This window comes from Fomitiporia mediterranea, assembly GCF_000271605.1.
Source record: "Fomitiporia mediterranea MF3/22 unplaced genomic scaffold FOMMEscaffold_20, whole genome shotgun sequence".
Lineage (NCBI taxonomy): Eukaryota > Fungi > Basidiomycota > Agaricomycetes > Hymenochaetales > Hymenochaetaceae > Fomitiporia > Fomitiporia mediterranea.
In genome coordinates this window covers 397,878-414,669 of record NW_006760405.1, presented here as the reverse complement: position 1 = coordinate 414,669, position 16,792 = coordinate 397,878, and the positions used below count along the sequence as shown (strand labels likewise).

The 16,792-nt window shown below is 43.2% G+C and overlaps 7 protein-coding genes across 7 annotated transcripts; 5 read left to right on the top strand and 2 right to left on the bottom strand.

The window, feature by feature from the left end:
* Window positions 1-639: 639 nt before the first annotated feature.
* On the top strand, window positions 640-903 carry FOMMEDRAFT_69689 (uncharacterized protein; the record flags this gene model as incomplete). Its single annotated transcript, XM_007271980.1, has 1 exon — window positions 640-903. A coding segment is annotated over one exon (264 nt), but the record flags the coding sequence as incomplete, so codon positions are not given.
* Window positions 904-1,840: 937 nt separating this feature from the next.
* On the top strand, window positions 1,841-2,856 carry FOMMEDRAFT_98270 (uncharacterized protein; the record flags this gene model as incomplete). The annotated part of the gene is made up of 4 exons (XM_007272069.1): window positions 1,841-2,152; window positions 2,214-2,504; window positions 2,553-2,769; window positions 2,828-2,856. Coding segments are annotated over 4 exons (849 nt in total), but the record flags the coding sequence as incomplete, so codon positions are not given.
* Window positions 2,857-3,212: 356 nt separating this feature from the next.
* On the top strand, window positions 3,213-3,489 carry FOMMEDRAFT_98363 (uncharacterized protein; the record flags this gene model as incomplete). The annotated part of the gene is made up of 2 exons (XM_007272068.1): window positions 3,213-3,240; window positions 3,296-3,489. 2 exons carry the CDS (start codon window positions 3,213-3,215, stop codon window positions 3,487-3,489), a joined length of 222 nt encoding a protein of 73 aa, XP_007272130.1.
* Window positions 3,490-6,507: 3,018 nt separating this feature from the next.
* Window positions 6,508-6,989, bottom strand: FOMMEDRAFT_98357 (uncharacterized protein; the record flags this gene model as incomplete). The annotated part of the gene is made up of 2 exons (XM_007272067.1): window positions 6,508-6,585; window positions 6,672-6,989. 2 exons carry the CDS (start codon window positions 6,987-6,989, stop codon window positions 6,508-6,510), a joined length of 396 nt encoding a protein of 131 aa, XP_007272129.1.
* Window positions 6,990-11,338: 4,349 nt separating this feature from the next.
* On the bottom strand, window positions 11,339-11,892 carry FOMMEDRAFT_98416 (DUF339-domain-containing protein; the record flags this gene model as incomplete). Its single annotated transcript, XM_007272066.1, has 2 exons — window positions 11,339-11,491; window positions 11,572-11,892. The coding sequence occupies 2 exons, from the start codon at window positions 11,890-11,892 to the stop codon at window positions 11,339-11,341; spliced, it is 474 nt and encodes a 157-aa protein (XP_007272128.1).
* Window positions 11,893-12,155: 263 nt separating this feature from the next.
* FOMMEDRAFT_162739 (uncharacterized protein) lies at window positions 12,156-13,275 on the top strand (the record flags this gene model as incomplete). The annotated part of the gene is made up of 6 exons (XM_007272065.1): window positions 12,156-12,197; window positions 12,277-12,435; window positions 12,515-12,598; window positions 12,669-12,771; window positions 12,856-13,003; window positions 13,059-13,275. 6 exons carry the CDS (start codon window positions 12,156-12,158, stop codon window positions 13,273-13,275), a joined length of 753 nt encoding a protein of 250 aa, XP_007272127.1.
* A 283-nt stretch (window positions 13,276-13,558) lies between these two features.
* On the top strand, window positions 13,559-15,245 carry FOMMEDRAFT_171619 (uncharacterized protein; the record flags this gene model as incomplete). Its single annotated transcript, XM_007272064.1, has 3 exons — window positions 13,559-14,065; window positions 14,119-14,253; window positions 14,306-15,245. The coding sequence occupies 3 exons, from the start codon at window positions 13,559-13,561 to the stop codon at window positions 14,936-14,938; spliced, it is 1,275 nt and encodes a 424-aa protein (XP_007272126.1). The 3' UTR covers window positions 14,939-15,245.
* Window positions 15,246-16,792: the final 1,547 nt, after the last annotated feature.

The window sequence follows — 16,792 nt, the reverse complement described above, 5'->3', positions numbered from 1 at the left end:
CGCGGATATGCTAACCGCGGTTAAGATTCCCACGGCTACCGCAGATTTCGCGGTAGCCGCATTATTGCAGTAGAAAAAAAATAAACCAACTACTTTCATTCATTCTGTTAATTCAACTACACAAAAAGTCAAAAAAAATGTCTCAGATCAATTCACCAACATCTCCTCACTCTCATTTCATCCAAAATTACAATATGTCTCGAGTGCCAGTTGGCATCATTTCATCACCCACACTAGCATCATTCATAGATGCTGCAGCTGCTTCTATCACGGGAGAAGCTCTGCCTGTACAGCTTTCTGCACCAAAAACCTGGAGAAGAGTGAAGACTTCTATATATGATCAGACAGATGATCAAGTTTGGGTTTTAAGTGATGAAGAGATTATTGGTGCATTATATACTTTATTTACCCAAGTATCACTGCTAATTATACTGTATTGAAGCTGCCAGTAGAGACAAATGGAAGTCACCAGCATATGACCATTACAATGTCTCTGTGCACTGGTTTAATCAGGCAGGCTTAAAGAAACTCTCCTTCATTTTCAAATGCTGGCTTGGAAATCCTCATCACACACCTTTGATGCAAGAATGGGTTAGGACAAGAGATGGAACAGCAAAACTGCTACATTCAGCTTGTCTCTGTGATTCCTCACTAGGTCTCTATGTCCCTCCTGAGGCTTGTGATACTGTATTGCCATATTCTAAGGCAATGCACTGGACTCTTATTGTACTAAGATGTGCAAGATACAACCAGCCCTTCAACTTTGTGAAGGACAGGTTTTATGCACTTGAAGTCAATATGCTCTGCCCTGGAACTTCACTCCCCTCCCCTGATACAGTTTCTAATGATATCAAGAGCTTGTATCAGGGATTATCAATTCAAGTCTGCAATTACTTCAAGGTATTTTTTTTGTCTTTTAAAAAAAACAAATGTATTGATTACATTCGATTAGAATCACACTGGCAGTGTTCATCTTGCTATTGATGGGTGGACAGCACCAATTGGAGCATCATACCTTGGTGTAGTGGTGATTTGGGTTGACTCTGGCAAAATTCATCGTGCAATCCTTGAATTTATTCAGTAAGTGTTATTCTTGTTTCTATCGCTTCATTTCTCCACATTCGATACCACTCTGTATCTGTTTCTGCATACCGTGCTACTCCTGAGCTCGATAATTCGAATTCGCATTCGAACATACACGTTTCTCTCAGTGTCTTACTGTGTGAGATGCTCGCATCCATTTCTGCTTGGGCTTCGCAGATCGTGCCAGGCTCTCGAAATCGCATTCAAACGTACACGTTTCTCTCAGTGTCTCGCTGTGTGAGATGCTTGCATCCATTTCTTCTTGGGCTTCACAGATCGTGCCAGGCTCTCGAAATCGCGTTCAAACGTACACGTTTCTCTCAGCGTCTCACTGTCTGAGTCGCTCACATCCATTTCTGCTTGGGCTTCGCAGATCGTGCCAGGCTACACCAGTGTATTTGGCCATCATACTAACATCCACTTAGGTTGACAGATCGTCACTCAGGAGAATACCTTGCGAATCAACTTGCTGATTGTCTCAAGCGATACGAGATTGAGTCAAAGGTTAGTCTTTGACGACTCGACATACCATTCTTCGACTTATTTCGACACTGTATTTACCAGGTCCATGCCCTCAGTATGGATAATGCAGGGAATTGCGACACAACAGCAATCGAGCTCGAAAAAATCATACCCACCTTCCGAGGATCGAAATCGAGAGTTCGATGTTTTGCACACGTTCTTAATCTCATAGCAAAGGTAAGGCAAGTTACGCTACGCTGTCTATTTACTGCTTACAACGCAGCATAACTAGGCTATCCTCACGTTATTCTTCAAGCCTGTAAAGAAGAAGAAAGCTGTGAAGATAGGTCTCGGCATGCGTCGCAGTACTTTGGAGGGCTTGCACTCTGAACTTGTGCTTGATGCTGGTGATGTACTTTCACCAGAGGAAGTCGAGCTGTTCAATACACTTGATGGAGATGAAGACCACATTAATGACGAGAGCCAGACCATACACGACATGCACATTGCTATCTCTGTCCGTGATCGAGCAATTGCAGACATGCGTGCCAAGGGTGTTACTGTGAGACAAAACGAACTTAGGGAGGCAGAAGTAGTTCTGTACAAGGTAAGTTTATGCTTGAACCAATACTTTCCAAGCATAAGTAAGAATAATATGTTTTATTTAGGTTGCTGGTCTGGCAAAAAGAGTCAATGATTCAGGTCGACTCAAGTCTCGGTTTGAGTCCCTTGTTGATGCTGCAGCCAAAGACCCAAACTCACCAATTACTGGTGAAAAGCATACTTTGGATAGAAGGGTTTCCACAAGGTGGAATTCTGACCTTGCTTGTTTGGATGCTTATTTTCTCTTGTATCCAATTGTTGAGCAATTAACTGCAGTACAAGAGTTTAAGCTTCAAAATTTTGTCTTATCAGACACCCAACTCCACCTTGCAAAAGAACTATGTGATATACTTCTGGTAAGTGATTATATTACTTTATATTTATTTATCTTACATATTTTATAGATTGTTGAGGGGCCAACACGTTTGTTTTCACAAGCAAATGTTCCCCTTATTGCTAATATTATTCCTATGCTCCTGGTTATTCAACAAGCACTCACAAGAGCTAGTGAGGATACCTCTCAGCCTTCTGTCTTGAGAATTGCTGCCTATGCTGGTACACTTGTTTGCAAGAAGTATTATGCTCTTGCTGATGAGTGTGAGATATACTACATTGCAATAGGTATAATTCCTTAATAATTCTTTGTACATTAATTATATTGATTTACTTTATTTAATAGTAATGTCTCCAGACAAGAAACTTGACTAGTTTCTCAGAAACAATTTCCCTGTCTCTGAGATCAATGAAATCCGAAATGTAGTGATAAAATGGTGGGAGGAGTCATACAAAAAGTACCAGTGCACTTTTGTTTCCTCAGTGCTTCAACACTCACAAACAATTGTAAGCCTTTTATTATTTATTTACTTATTTTATATTAATTTTTATTCAAGCACCAGTCTTACTATATACTGGAAGCAGAGGAAATGACTTCTGAGAGGGAGACAATTGATAGTATTCATGTTTACCTTACTAGTGCAGCTGTTCCTCTATCAACTATTAAGGAAGCAGGTGGACTCCTTCAGTATTGGTATTCAAAAATTGGAGGATGTCCAAGCTTAGCCTACATGGGCCTTGACTTCTGTTCAGCACCTGGTAAGTTTTATTATTTAGAACTTGAGACAATAAATCTTAAGTTTCATTTATTTAGCAACCTCTGTTGATGCAAAGAGAGCATTTTCTCATAGACATCATCAAATTAATTTTATGCAACATAATATAGCTTCAAATACTTTTATTGCTCAAATGGCTGTTGGATCTTGGAATGATACCCTACTTTTTTCTAATATTAATAATGCTTTTTCAATTCTTGAAGCTAAAACATCTCAAACTACTGGTTCTTAAGTATATTTTCAATTACTTGCATTAATTTTTCAATTATTTATATTTTTTCTTTGTATATTTTAATGTTGTTATACTTATACTAATTAGTAGAGTTAATAGTACATATTGATTAACATGTAACTACAAAAAGTGTGATAAGAAAATTAAAAGAGTAAAACTTACACTAGGTATTGAGCAAAGGTTTGCTTAACTACAGCTACTATAGTAGCTGTGGGAATTTTAGCCACAGATAAGCTTATCTGCAGTTGTTGTTATAGTCAACAGTAACAGATGCTGTACCAGACTTGACTTTCTGTATCCAAGCCCTGAGTCTTACAGCTCTTTTTTGGACGACCCTGAATGGCCACTTACATAATACTTATGTGGTGGCTCTCAGACTAAGAAGTTAGGAGGGGGGGTTTGGGGGGGCAAAGCCACCCCAATTAGGTTTAGGATAGGTTGGGCTGTTAGGTTGGGTATTGGCTAGGCTTGGGGATAGGATTAGGGAGGGGAATATGTATTTTCATTAGAAAACTGACTTTATTTTGACTTAGTGAAATACAAGTTGGACAGTGAGTGGCCAATTCAGACTAACCAAAAAAGAGCTGTAGGACTCAGGGCTTGGATGTAGAATTGATACAACTATACTGTGCTAGTCTCTATAAGGCATTTTACAATTTCTTACCTTAAGAAATAACTTACATAATGATAAACATTATTTGTAATTTAGTTTACCATTTTTGGTTGGTAGAAACTCTGAACAGAATTTTAAAATTTTATTATACAAAAAAAACTAGAAATTAATTTTAACATTTCCCTATTTGTAAAATCTTTAAATAAATGGAGATAATAATTTAAAACATAATTTAAAGTTTTTCCTATAGCAAAATTATAAATTTTCTTTCAGATTTAGTGACAAGAAAAATTTGAAATTTCTTTTATAATATTAAATTGAATGAAATATTAAAATAAATTTAAAATTTTACTTGAGAGAGAAATGCTATAAAGAATTAAAAATTATTTTAGAGTAGGCAATCAGTAGGCAATCAATAGGCAAGTAATAGGCAAGCAATAGGTAATCAGTAGGCAATCAACAGGCAATCAATAGGTAACTACCAAATGAAGACATTTTTGCTTCATTTGGTAGTTGCCTGTTGATTGTCTGTTGATCACCTATTGCTTACCTATTACTTACCCATTACTTGCCCATTGCTTGCCTATTGATTGTCTACTGATTGACTACTGACTGCTCACTTTGAAATAATTTACTATTTTTTTTGGCATTTCTTCTCTGAGTAAAATTTTAAATTTCTTTTAATATTTTATAAGATTTAATATTATAAATGAAATTCTAAATGTTTTTTGTCTTAAAATTTGAAAGAAAATTTATAATTTTGTTTTAAAAGAAACTTCAAATTATGTTTTAAATAATTATTCTCATTTATTTCAAGATTTCACAAATAAAGATATGCCAAAATTAATTTATAGTTTTTGTCTAAAGAAATTTTTAAATGTTGTTTACAATTTCTATCAACCAAAAATGGTAAATTAAATTATGAATTATATTTAACATTATGTAAGTTATTTTTTAAGGCAAGAAATTGTGAAATGCCCCATGTACATATTAATTTAACTTCACACTAGCTTATTGTACTATACACCTGTTGAAATTTTCAGCCTGAAAAGGGAATGACATATTAATAGCATTGCAAGGTTTGGAAAATCCCTGCTACATGTAACTTGTACAGAACAGTACCCTAAGTCTGAAAGGTTTTTAACCTTTATACACAATAATTTTAATTATAAATTATAGTACATCTTGTGAAGGCTATCCCTACAGCTTGTTCTAATAGTTTTTTTCTGACAGTGTAAGAAGTAGTGTCTAGGCCACTAGGGGGAGCATTCTGTGATCACTATTTCTGAGAAGAGAGTCATGTTGTATGTGTGGAGTTGGTGAAAGTGCGTTGAAGTGTTGATGGTGTCGCCTTATAAGGCATAAAGGTAGTGTTATGGCTGTACAATCACAATTGCGCAAGTGCCACCCATTCTCGCACAGCAAGAAGGCGTTCCGTCGATTCCGAGAATTTGTGAATAGCAGCGAGCCTCAGTAACTTGATAAGGGAAATCGATGACTTTGGATGATCAGGATGTCCTCTAGGACAAAGGCTGAGAGCAGTACGATCATGAGTAAATGACTTTTCGAGTTCTTCTCGTTCCCCCGACAGCTGTTTTTGAATAGATTCACTACTGAATGAAACAAAATAATTTGTGTAATCCTGCGAATCCTACTATTGCCAATTTATTAATACAAAATGTTGAGTAGTGTGGAATTGATGTCAATTGTTACAGTGCGACTGGGTCCCAGCCAAAGCAAACTTTGCTTTATAATCCCAAAGCCTACTCCACATTAAACGCATATAGCTAAAGCTACGTGTACGTATACGAAAATTTAAATGAGCCAGAGAGGAAGAAAAAATACAAAACTCGAAACTCGAAACTCGAAACACAGTGATGGAGGGGGGACGCAGGTTTGATACAGAGACAGAAACAATACAAGAAAAAAATGTGAAAAAATAATTAAAAAGGAACAACACAGTATGGCAGATACGTAGATGGATGGGTAATTTGTACGAGATGTGAGATAGTGTGAGACGTGTCGTGTGTGCGCGTGTAAACTTGTGAATGCGAGGATGCGTGAATGTGTGTAGAGTAGAGGATAGCAGGAGAAAAGAGGAGAGTCCGAAAATCAGGTGTATGTTGTAAATGAGGCGAAAGAAATAAAAAAAGAAGGATAGTCCCTTGCGCAGGCACAAAATTGCTTGGAAGTCGCAGGCCCAGCATCGTCCAAGACAGGGAACGATATATTCATTACGAAGCACTAGTCTCGTTCGCTCCACTCCCCGCAGCAGCAGGCTCAGTAACAGTCTGATCCGTCCCTGACTCCGTACGCTGAACTCGCCGCCGCCTTCTCCGTCTACCAAACACATGCCAATCGCGTCACATGTCAGAAAATGATTATGATAGTGATATGACAGCAACTCACCGAGGGAAGATAGGCCCTTTCGGCATCGGACGTTCGTCCAGGTCAAGGGCAATGTTCGTTGCAGCTTGGAAGCCCTATATCGTGAAAAAGGTTAAAGATAGGAGATTGAATTAGCGTCTATGTCCGGGGGAGAGTGCGAAGAGAGTGAAGGATGACGAACCTCGATCCACTCAACGACACCGGCAACATCTTTACACTGCAACAAGAACTGCTCACCCTCCATCCGTACACGAACAACATTCTTTCGTTTCATATAATCACTGGCAAGCCCACTCTCCGCACGTTGTAGTGAGTACACACGTATCAGATCTTTCTCGTCTGGCTCGGGAACAGTTGAATTGGCCTGATTTTGATTCTGGTGGAAGTGATTCGACCCTGCATCCTGAGGTTGAGATTGTAGGTCCGAGTTTAAGAGCGAATGGGTATGAGAATTTGATCGTGAATGAGTGGCACTTGAAGGTGCAGAGTCTGATCGCATATGTCCTCGCCAACGCGATGGTGTACCTGAAGATGAGGCAGACGAACCGGTAGAAAGTCCTGATAGTGAAGTAGATGAATTGAACGATGAATCTGGCGATAATGTAGTGGAAGATGAGGCAGGTGTATGCGCGTCAAAGGATTGTCTTGTAGAACAAGGAGCGGAGGTATCCGTGGAAGGCCGTGAACTCTGGAAGGATGATCGCGGAGAGGCAGGGGTGGACGAAGACCCAGTGTGCAGTGAATTCCTAGCACGGTGCGGGTGCAAGAGAGTCGAGGCCAAACTCCTCTTTGACTTATGTCCTTGTGACGGGCCGCCGATATTTATCTCTGCCGTAACCGGTTGAGTTTCCTCTACTGCATTCGTCCGCGAAGCTTCTTGCGCCTGAAGTTCTTCCTCCCACTTCATCCTCTTCTTCGGCTCTTTCTTACCAATTACGATATTCGTTGTCGCACCGGGGGCAGCAGTCGCAGAAGAACCCTGACTAGAGCTCATATCGCCTACACCTACTTTCTTCTCCCACCAGCCTCCAAGCGCACTGACACCACTCACACGCGGGGGTGCGTCGTACACACGAAACGCCGTACCTTCTAACACACAATGCACGCGTCGCCACTTTCGATCACGCGCTGGCACCCCTGGCGCAGCGAATTCCATCTTGCGCGGCATTATAGCGACAAGCTTAATGTCGTTGCTATATCTCGGGAGCTCCTCTTTCCCCTCGTCTTCGCGTGGCAGTGGCATGAATTTTCGGAAATGCTCCGGAAGAGGGAACGACGGATACGGTGGCGGTGGACCAGAAGAACTGAAGGTAGGCATAGAACGTTGTCGTCGCAAAGATGGCGCAGTCTCCTTCGGCGCTGCTGTCGTCGGGGTCACCGGTAGCACCTTCTGTTCACCTTCCACCTTTGAATCCAGACATGTTGAGAGAGTAGCGATATCCATGTGGTCCTTTGCCACCTTTCCTTTGCTCGGCGACGTACTTAACATCTGCAGGTTTGAGACCGATTCTTCCGGGTGTAGTTTACCCTTGCCCTTGATGTCATGAACCTTCGCACCGGCACCGACTTCGATCGCATCCGCACTTCCCTTCTCTGCTGAAGCGGTCGAAAATAGCTCAATCATGCTTTTTGAAGCATGGTGGTAGATACCGGGGCGTTTAGGTGTGTTAAGAGCATTCAGATGTGGCACGTCCTTATGAGTGGCTTTTGGCGTCAAATTATCTTTGAACATCCGCTCGTCAGAGCCCGGAAAGTCTGTTTCAAGTTGTATTGAAGGAATAGGAGGTGGTGCCACAGAGAACATGGAAGATTGCAAAGGAGGATGATCGCGTGCCGTAGGAGTCCGAAGTGCACTCGAAGATTGCAACAAAGGAGCGGGTGGTGGGTGATGTGGATAAGCAGAGAGGGAGGTAGAGGAAGAGGAGGCGGATGACTCGCCCTCGTACCTCGTCCGATCGATATCCTCTGCGCGCTGTCTGCCTAATAAGCCTGCGGCAGGGCCAGGAGAGTCAGAAGAAACAGTGAAATAATCCGCTTTCCTAATTGGGCTAGTCCGATTTGCTGTGGGGGTTACCGCTTCTTCCGATCGTGCGCTGCCGAATCCGGCATCTGCATTACTCGCGCTCGCTGACGTAGTGCCCGACGTACCAAAGCTCGTGCCCAAGAGGGACGAGAGGCTTGGTGTGTTCAACATAGGCAGTTGCAAACGGAGTGACGACCCGCGTGGTCGGGAAAGGAAACTTGCACCTGAGGATGCGGTTATGGTAGATGATCTGCTTCGCCCGGTATCTGCGGTAGTTCGCCCGTTAATGTCGGTATCTTCGTCTTCGTCTTCACTGCCCACGGCTTCGGCCGTTTCTTCATCGTCATCATCTTCACCTTCCTCGTCCTCATCTAGTCCGTAGTTCTCGTGATCAGGATCATTTTCACGTTCATCAGCGCCCTCCATTGGTAACATGGGCATCGAATTAAGACGGGCTGTCCCGCGTCGCGTCCGTGATCGATCTTGGCCACCTGGTTCGTGCGTGTCTGCTATAGGTGTCGGCAGTGCAGGTAGTTCAAGTATTGGAAATGGTGGTGGACGGACAATTACGGATGGCGAGAAGCGAGTGGGACGTTGATCCTGTGACGAACCCTTTAGGTTGAAGTTCAATGGCGGGAGCGTCGAGAGCCGCGGATGACCAGGCCGCTTCTCTGGTAGAGATAACGGAGCGGACCCGACATGTCCTGCATTCTGAGAATTTGACATACCCGCTGCGCCTGACGTACGCTGAATACCATTCGGACGAGCTTCCGTCGGTCGAAAACTGGCTTCTGCGACCATTGCAGCAACGGCTAGACCAGATGCGATCGAGGGCTTCTTTGCATGGTCACGCGTTTTACCAATATCGCTGCCTGTACCGTGCCCAGTACTCCCACTCTCATGCGAGCCATCTGCAGAGTGCCGCGAAAGTTCTTGCGGCTTGAAGCCTACGGCAAGCATGGATGAAGACATATACGGCTTCGACCGTAAAACGTCCAAAGACCGTGTCTTTCGGATAAGGTAGTCCTCGCTATCAGCGTCAATGTCGATATTTGATTGTTTGCTGGAGTCCGGTTTGAAAAACGTTCCTGATCCGATTTTATTTTTTAAAATTCCGAGTTTCTTGACAATATTGCTTGCGTGAATCTGCGTAATCCGAATGACAAGTCAGTAAATTGGCAATTCCGTTCGTCAAGAGAAATGGACTAGAGTGAAAAGAGTAAGAGAGGACCATCAATCCGACGCAATCCGTACTTCAAGAACATTCTCGTCCTCCGAATATAAATAGCATTTATTGTTCCGGAACCAATCTTCCCACCCAAAGTAGAACCAACGACGAAATGCTCACCTGAATGACAGTCTGTCTACCAGTCGAGTTTGAACGGCGAGGGCGAGAACGAGAACGTATCGGGAGCGGACGTTGCAGCTCGTGATCGTTCATAACAAGTTCAAGAAAGAGGAATCGGGAGAACGAGGAGAGAGAAACGACTAAACGCCACTCGTCCGAGTAAGCACGAGAGCAACGACGTCCTACGATGCGTCACCAACCCACTCACAGCACGATTACTGCGCTGCTAATTTTGGTGCCGCGTCTCAGACGGAATTTGCTCCAACGTTTCTGTATCCAGTCGGACTTGCTCGGATGCAGATCTTGGGCTGGCTCAGTACCGCGATTGCCGAGAGGGCGGAAGCTGCAAAGAACGTGGCGGGAGTGTCTCGGCAGTAGATAAAGGAGACAGGGCAGAGAGAGAGGAGGGCGAGGGACTGGGCAGTGTGAGGAGACGGGAACCGTGTCAAAGCCTTGCTCTCTTCCCTCCTACTGGCCTTGGCCTACCGCGGGAGAGTGGCACTCCCGATCGGAGCGTGATTATTTTTTAGGTGCACGTGCCTCCATTGCTTTGCCTCTCCGCATTTGGGTTCAATCATCAATGCATCAAGCCCACACAGACAACTGCGCGCCTGTAGTGCACAAAATACCAAAGGCTGGCGTCACTGTTGACGTCGGTCTACGTAACTTTCAAAACGATGAGCAAATTACTACATGCGCCCAACGTGTCTGTGGGTTCGGCTGTTAATGTGGGAGAGCAAAATATTGAGCGACTCCAGCAGTCTAAATTTACGACTAAGCAACACATTCGCAGATCAGAGTCAGGCCCGATATCATGATGCATAACTTTATATAAAACAGAACCGCTCGTCCATCATCTTACTTGAAATTGGCCATGTGTTGGGCTTGAAAATACCGCCCGAATGGAGTATGTTGCTACGATTAAATTTTTCTTGTTGGATTTAGGAAACTGCTGTGTTCTAAAATGCTATCAATCCGCCACAGTCACATTGCCAAGCTCGATCGCGCCAGAAGCTTTCGTATCAAAACCACGAGACGTTGACGGCACCGCACCGGGTGCAGTGATGCACGCGCTCTGGCCTCCTTGAATCTTGACGGCATGATGAACACGCAATGCCGCTTTCTCCCCGACGTGTGCCAGTATATTATTGTACAACTAACCAGACGCCGATAAGCAGTTTTTGACTTATCTGATACATTTTCCTTTTAAAGCACAGGAGTGGATGTGGACGTGATTAAAGGAATATGGACAGGAAATTCAAACTGTGGGGCGAAAATACTGCGGACCTGATGTGCTCTTATTAGATGGTGAAAAAGGCACTGCAACTCATCTGCCTAACTTAACACTGCTTCAGACTGCGCAAACTTAATATAGAATCAGAACGGCACATACGATTACAAACGTCCACTGCCATAACGAAACCGTTGGACTGAGCAAACACCAAAGAATCGGCGTCAATAACTTTACACAGTGACACTATGATAGGTTTGGCATCCGTCGAATCTCCTTGCCATCATTACGCGCATGCTGGCGTAGCTTCGCTAACAAGGGTGAATTTGCCCAACGTTCCGGTGCAGGTCGCTTTTCCGTCGCCCAGTAGTAGATATCCCAATCCGGTTCATCTAATAACTAAAATTTGGAGGAAAGAAAATCAGCATTTAATCTCTTCTGGTATCACCAAACACGGAATTTGAAGAAAACCAGCGTACGCTATCATATTCTTTCAGCTCCTCTTCACTCATAGTTCCCAATTTCAGGGCCGCAAACGTACTCAGAAGTAAATCCGATTCCAGAGTTCCACGCTTTCGGCTCTGATAAACGAGTCTTGCACGCATTTTCTCTACTGATTCGCCATGTCTTGGAAGAGGTGGTAGCGGAGGTAGGTCTACTGGTGAACGTGTTGATTTCTCGTGTTCGGGAGTGTTAGGAAGTACCCAGGGATCTTTAAATCGGCGAGTGGTTGAGGAAAGTGGGCGAACTGAATATCGAGTGAGATTTCTCGGGACAGATACTTGTAGCCTTCTGAACATTGCAGTATTCTTCTCGGACGAATGACTTGAAGGTGAAATGGCGGAGCACTCAGCTGTAGTTTGTCTCCGATGTCTCGCAAGTCCGCCGAGAAAACCGCCATGCACGTGATTTTCAGAACAACGCCGATCAGGCGCTCCAAATTAAGACGTGCAGCGCCTCGCCCTTCCTGTTCATGACGCCCATCTTCCTTGCCCTTTGACTACCACTGACCTCTTGTCTCCTCTCCCGCTTTCTCCTTTTTAATCAAATTTTTCAACAAGAAATGCATCGTGCTCCTAGAGGACGCGTGAACAAGCCGTACGACGTATGTTTTCTTCACAGATTTCGTCGTGTTGCACGAGTTGCTAAATATTACTGTTCCTCTTGATTTTTTTACCGTGTAGCGTTCGCGTGCAAGCGACGACAAGTGGGTACATGACAAGGCACCTGTTGACGTACCCAAAGCTGTTGTGAACGCGGGTCCAGGTCCACAAGCGGGCCCGCTGAACAGCAGGCTTGTCGTCTCAAACTTGCACTACGAAATTACGGCAAAAGACCTTATTGTGCGTTCATCATTTTTCATTTCACCTCCTTCCTTCATAACATCATACTGACGCTTTCTCTTCTTAACCTTTTTCTTAGGCCATATTTGGCCAAATCGGCACGCTCGTACGCGAGCCAGACATCAAAGTACGGTTCCCGTCGTCGCTTATGGTTATTGAGCACGTCCTTTGAACCTGAACGCTAAATCGGACCCTTTCGTTCTTCATCCGACCTTTATTTTATGGTCCATTAGTATGACCGCAGCGGCCGATCGACTGGCGTAGCGCTTTTGCAATTCGAGACCCCGGTTGAGGCGACGCGTGCCAAAAATCAGTTTAATAAAATCCTGGCTAAGGGTATATATTTTATTTATTATTGCGTTTTATCCGCGTCAAAAGAAGTTTGTTTTGTTATTTTTGTGTGTTGATTTTTCTTCTTAGGTCAGCCTATGGAAGTTGCATACGACACGAGGCCGGTCAAGCGATTTGGCAGCGACCCGAAAGCACTACTGAAACGAATCTCGAAAGCACCTTTGCATAGCCGATTGACGTCTGATTCCAGTACCGCGGACGGGGACGCCGCAACTACGTATGTTGTCACTGTCTTTTCTCCCTGTCCCTCCTAATGTTCATGATTAAACTAGAGAGACTCAAACGAACGGAGGACCTATGCGAACGCGTGGTCGGCGAGGTAGGGGTGGTGGCACACGCGGTGGAAGATTCAGGAAGGAGCCGAAAACGGCTGAGGATCTGGATAAGGAGTTGGATGCGTTCATGGGCGATGACAACTCGAGCAAGCAACCAGTGTCGGCTCCAGTTCCAGCTCAGACTGGCGATGCCGATGTTGAGATGGCTGCGTGAATCAATTCGACATCATATACTTTGTTTTCATTTACTTGTATCTTTGAGCGCCTCTCCACTTAACTGATCATCTATCTTTCATGCGATATTCGTATTCTTCATGACTACTTTGCATATTGTTCGTGCAAGTGACGGAAACCTCTCTTATGTGTTACGTAACAGTGTGACATATTAAGTGTTACGGTTACCAATACATATCTATCACGTGATAATAAACTCGATCACGTAGGTGGCTCAGCTTTCAACTCGCAGTCAATTAGTCTGCTGTTCACTGCTAACGACCATGGATGTCGCCCCTGGTGCACAAAATAATGCGCCTCAGGCAAGTAGCAGCACCTCGGGCAATGTAGGCGAAGATACGAGAGTATGGCTATGGTATATGTCTGTTGGTGGCAATGCAAATCCACCTGAGTCTTTGCTACACATTCCTCACGATCGTATGAGGCTCTACTCCCTCAAACCGCGCAAATGGCTCCTCTATTTAGCGTCTGTCATATTAGGCATCGATGGGACACTTCGTTTCCTTAATGGGGATGAGGACTTTACTGAAGGGGAGATGGACGAGGACGTCGGGCCTGGGGACCGCTATGTGTTTTGCTTCGACGGAGAAGCGAGGTTCTTAGATTATCTGTTGAGAACCACCCGTCATGATCGAAGTTCATCTACCTCTACTCGTTCTCGTGTTGTACCGAGCGAGCTGAAGGAATACTATGGTGGTTGCCCGTTTTCTCATTTGCCGCCGGGTATCTGCGAAGCGTGTCACCTCATACCGTTCACAAAGGGCGACGATGTGAGCATCAGGACATTTTACATTGTGAGTGATACTAACTTTCTACATTTCAGTATCTCCACAGACTCCTTGCAAGTCGTGGCGAGCCCGACGATACTATGACTATTGACGACTATCAGAATCAGATAGTGATGCGTAGAGACCTTCATGCCGGCTTTGATCGTGAGAAGTGTGTCGCATTCCTTAAAGTGAGTAACGTGCGATGTACATTCGTGATCATATTGACTAGTCTGTTCATAGACTCCGAACAAGTTCTTTAAGACCAACGAAGTGCCAGGCGGAGAGAATGCTCTGCCAGACACTTACCGCGTCACAGTCCACTGCTTTCTGGAAAGTGAGGAGCAACGTGTCGGCCTGAATCATAATGCCTATTCCTCCATGACAAAAGATTGTGGGTCAGGTAATCCTACAGCAAGCAGAACGACTATCGCGGAGTACCTTCCTAAAGACATCTTGCTGGACGTCACTTATGCCTCTGCTGTGATTAATAACTTCGGCACTCCAGAAGCAAAGAAGATGCTAGAAAAGAACGCGCATGACTATTATCCTGATGGTATTGTCAAAAGAGGTGAAGATAGGGAAGGAAAGGCGGAAAAGGAGCAGAGAAAACGCAAATACGAAGGAGAGAATCAAGGACGCAGTGAAAGGGTTGTTCGACGATCAAGAAGTGGGAACAATGATGGCGATCATGCGGACGGGAATGGAAGACAATTCGACTTCTGGGACGGGTTTTTCGCAATGCAGTTGATGATTCATGGTATTCGGCCCGAAGACATTGAAGCAGAGGAAGAGCGACGCAGGAGAGAGACAGAGGAGTTGAATGCACAGAGAATTGCTAGATGGCGGAAGACTGTTGATGAGAGCTCTATATAGACTCAATACGAGCAGCATGGAAGAAACCTAAATGTCGCAAATGAAAATCGAAGGAAAGTGGTGGTAAATGAACGCTTGGCACAGTCAACAGTCTCACACAATGTTTGTTCTTCTTCATGTGTCGCCTCGGACCTACTTTGCTTCTTGCCTTTTCGCAAAAGCATTGGCTTGAGAGTATGGATGTGATGACAGAACTGGTGGAGGTGGTGGTGGGACAACACCCAGTGAAGGAGGGAGTGGCGAACTGATTGCAGATTTATATCCAGGTTCTTTTACAGTACAGTTAAATTTCTTTGTATTGTGTAAGAGGTATTTGCATTTGATAGTATACAGGCAGAGAACGTATGGTAAAGGACAGGGGAGGGGGGTCTGACAGTTTACATTTTTATGATAGTACTTACGTTTGCTACTATTGTTGTTGGGATGAGGCTTCCTGAGATTTCCTGGCATGCTACTGCTGATAAGGACAAGGAGGACGTGGGAGTAAGGTGGATACTGTGGATGTAATGATGAATGTTTCCTTATTGTTGTATATATAGTTTCTCTAGGTACAGAACAACTATGGCTGAGAATAGCAAGTAAGGCAGAATACAAGACTCTAATACAAAATAGGTACCTTTTCAGAACATTGTGTACAGGTTGTGACAGGACTAGCCTGCTACAATAAATGCAATGAACTGTACTCACAATCCTTACAAGAGTAATAGTCTTGATTCCTTAGAGAGTAAGAGAGAGGATAGAGGATGTAATTTTGAGTAGAGATAATAACTATATACAAGTACCTGGTTTAGCAGTATCACAAATGATTCATTCAGTCAAACAAAACACATTTGTATTCATTCCATTCCTAGCTCCTGTTTATTCTATCTATTAGGTAGTCAATTGTTCCTCTATTACAATTATACCTGTTTTCTCATTAAGGAGTTCCTGTTAAATCCATCAACTTTTGTAGAAGAGTCATTAGACTCTTAGCTGTATGTGTTAGTTTCAATTGTCTATACACAACAGCATATTCTATAGTACTATCACTTTTGACAATAAAGTATTGGAATACCAAAGCTTTATTGTATTAACCAGATACAGTCAAACTTAAATAGTACACAGAGAGAAGTAAGGAATGAAATGGCTCACTATTGTCATTCATCTTCTCATTAAGTTCATTATAATCATCCTGCATAGTACTTGACAACATATCCCATTTTTCATTCATCAGATCTCTAAACTTTTGATTTGCAGATGCCATTATTGTAATAAGATATTGACTACTTTCATCACGAAAAAGTCTTAAGTATTGTATTCACTTGTAATCCTATACATTTTGTACCTTTTATAAGATTTGTCAATGTTAATATAATCTTCATAGGGGGTTAAGCAATGATAGTACAATGTTAAATAAGTAAACAAGAATACTTTTAAAACTTGGCAATTACAATTATAATTGTGTAAATTGTCAAGTTATACAAGTGATTATAATATACTTCCTAAGATTACAAGGTTAAGACATACTTATTAATTTGTGACAGTATAATATCTACTTATAATGCTTATAAGCCATTACAAGCATTTGAATCACTTCCTTTTGCTTTGGATACAATTTTTTATCAAATAATTTATAAAATATAATTATATTTAATTATTTAATACAAAATAATAAATGATACATTATTTCTACAGTCCTGACCCCTGCACCACTAGCAGCCTCTGCCTTGTTCTTTCGTGAGCAGAATTCGTGTCGGAAATGGATGAACGCATCCTTAGACTGTTTGATGTAGTCTTCGTCACCACGTTTGGCCGTCGCTCGGACCTGTGAGTCAATTTGCGTGTGCGTGTGGGTTGAGTCGAGCAGGTTGTGGA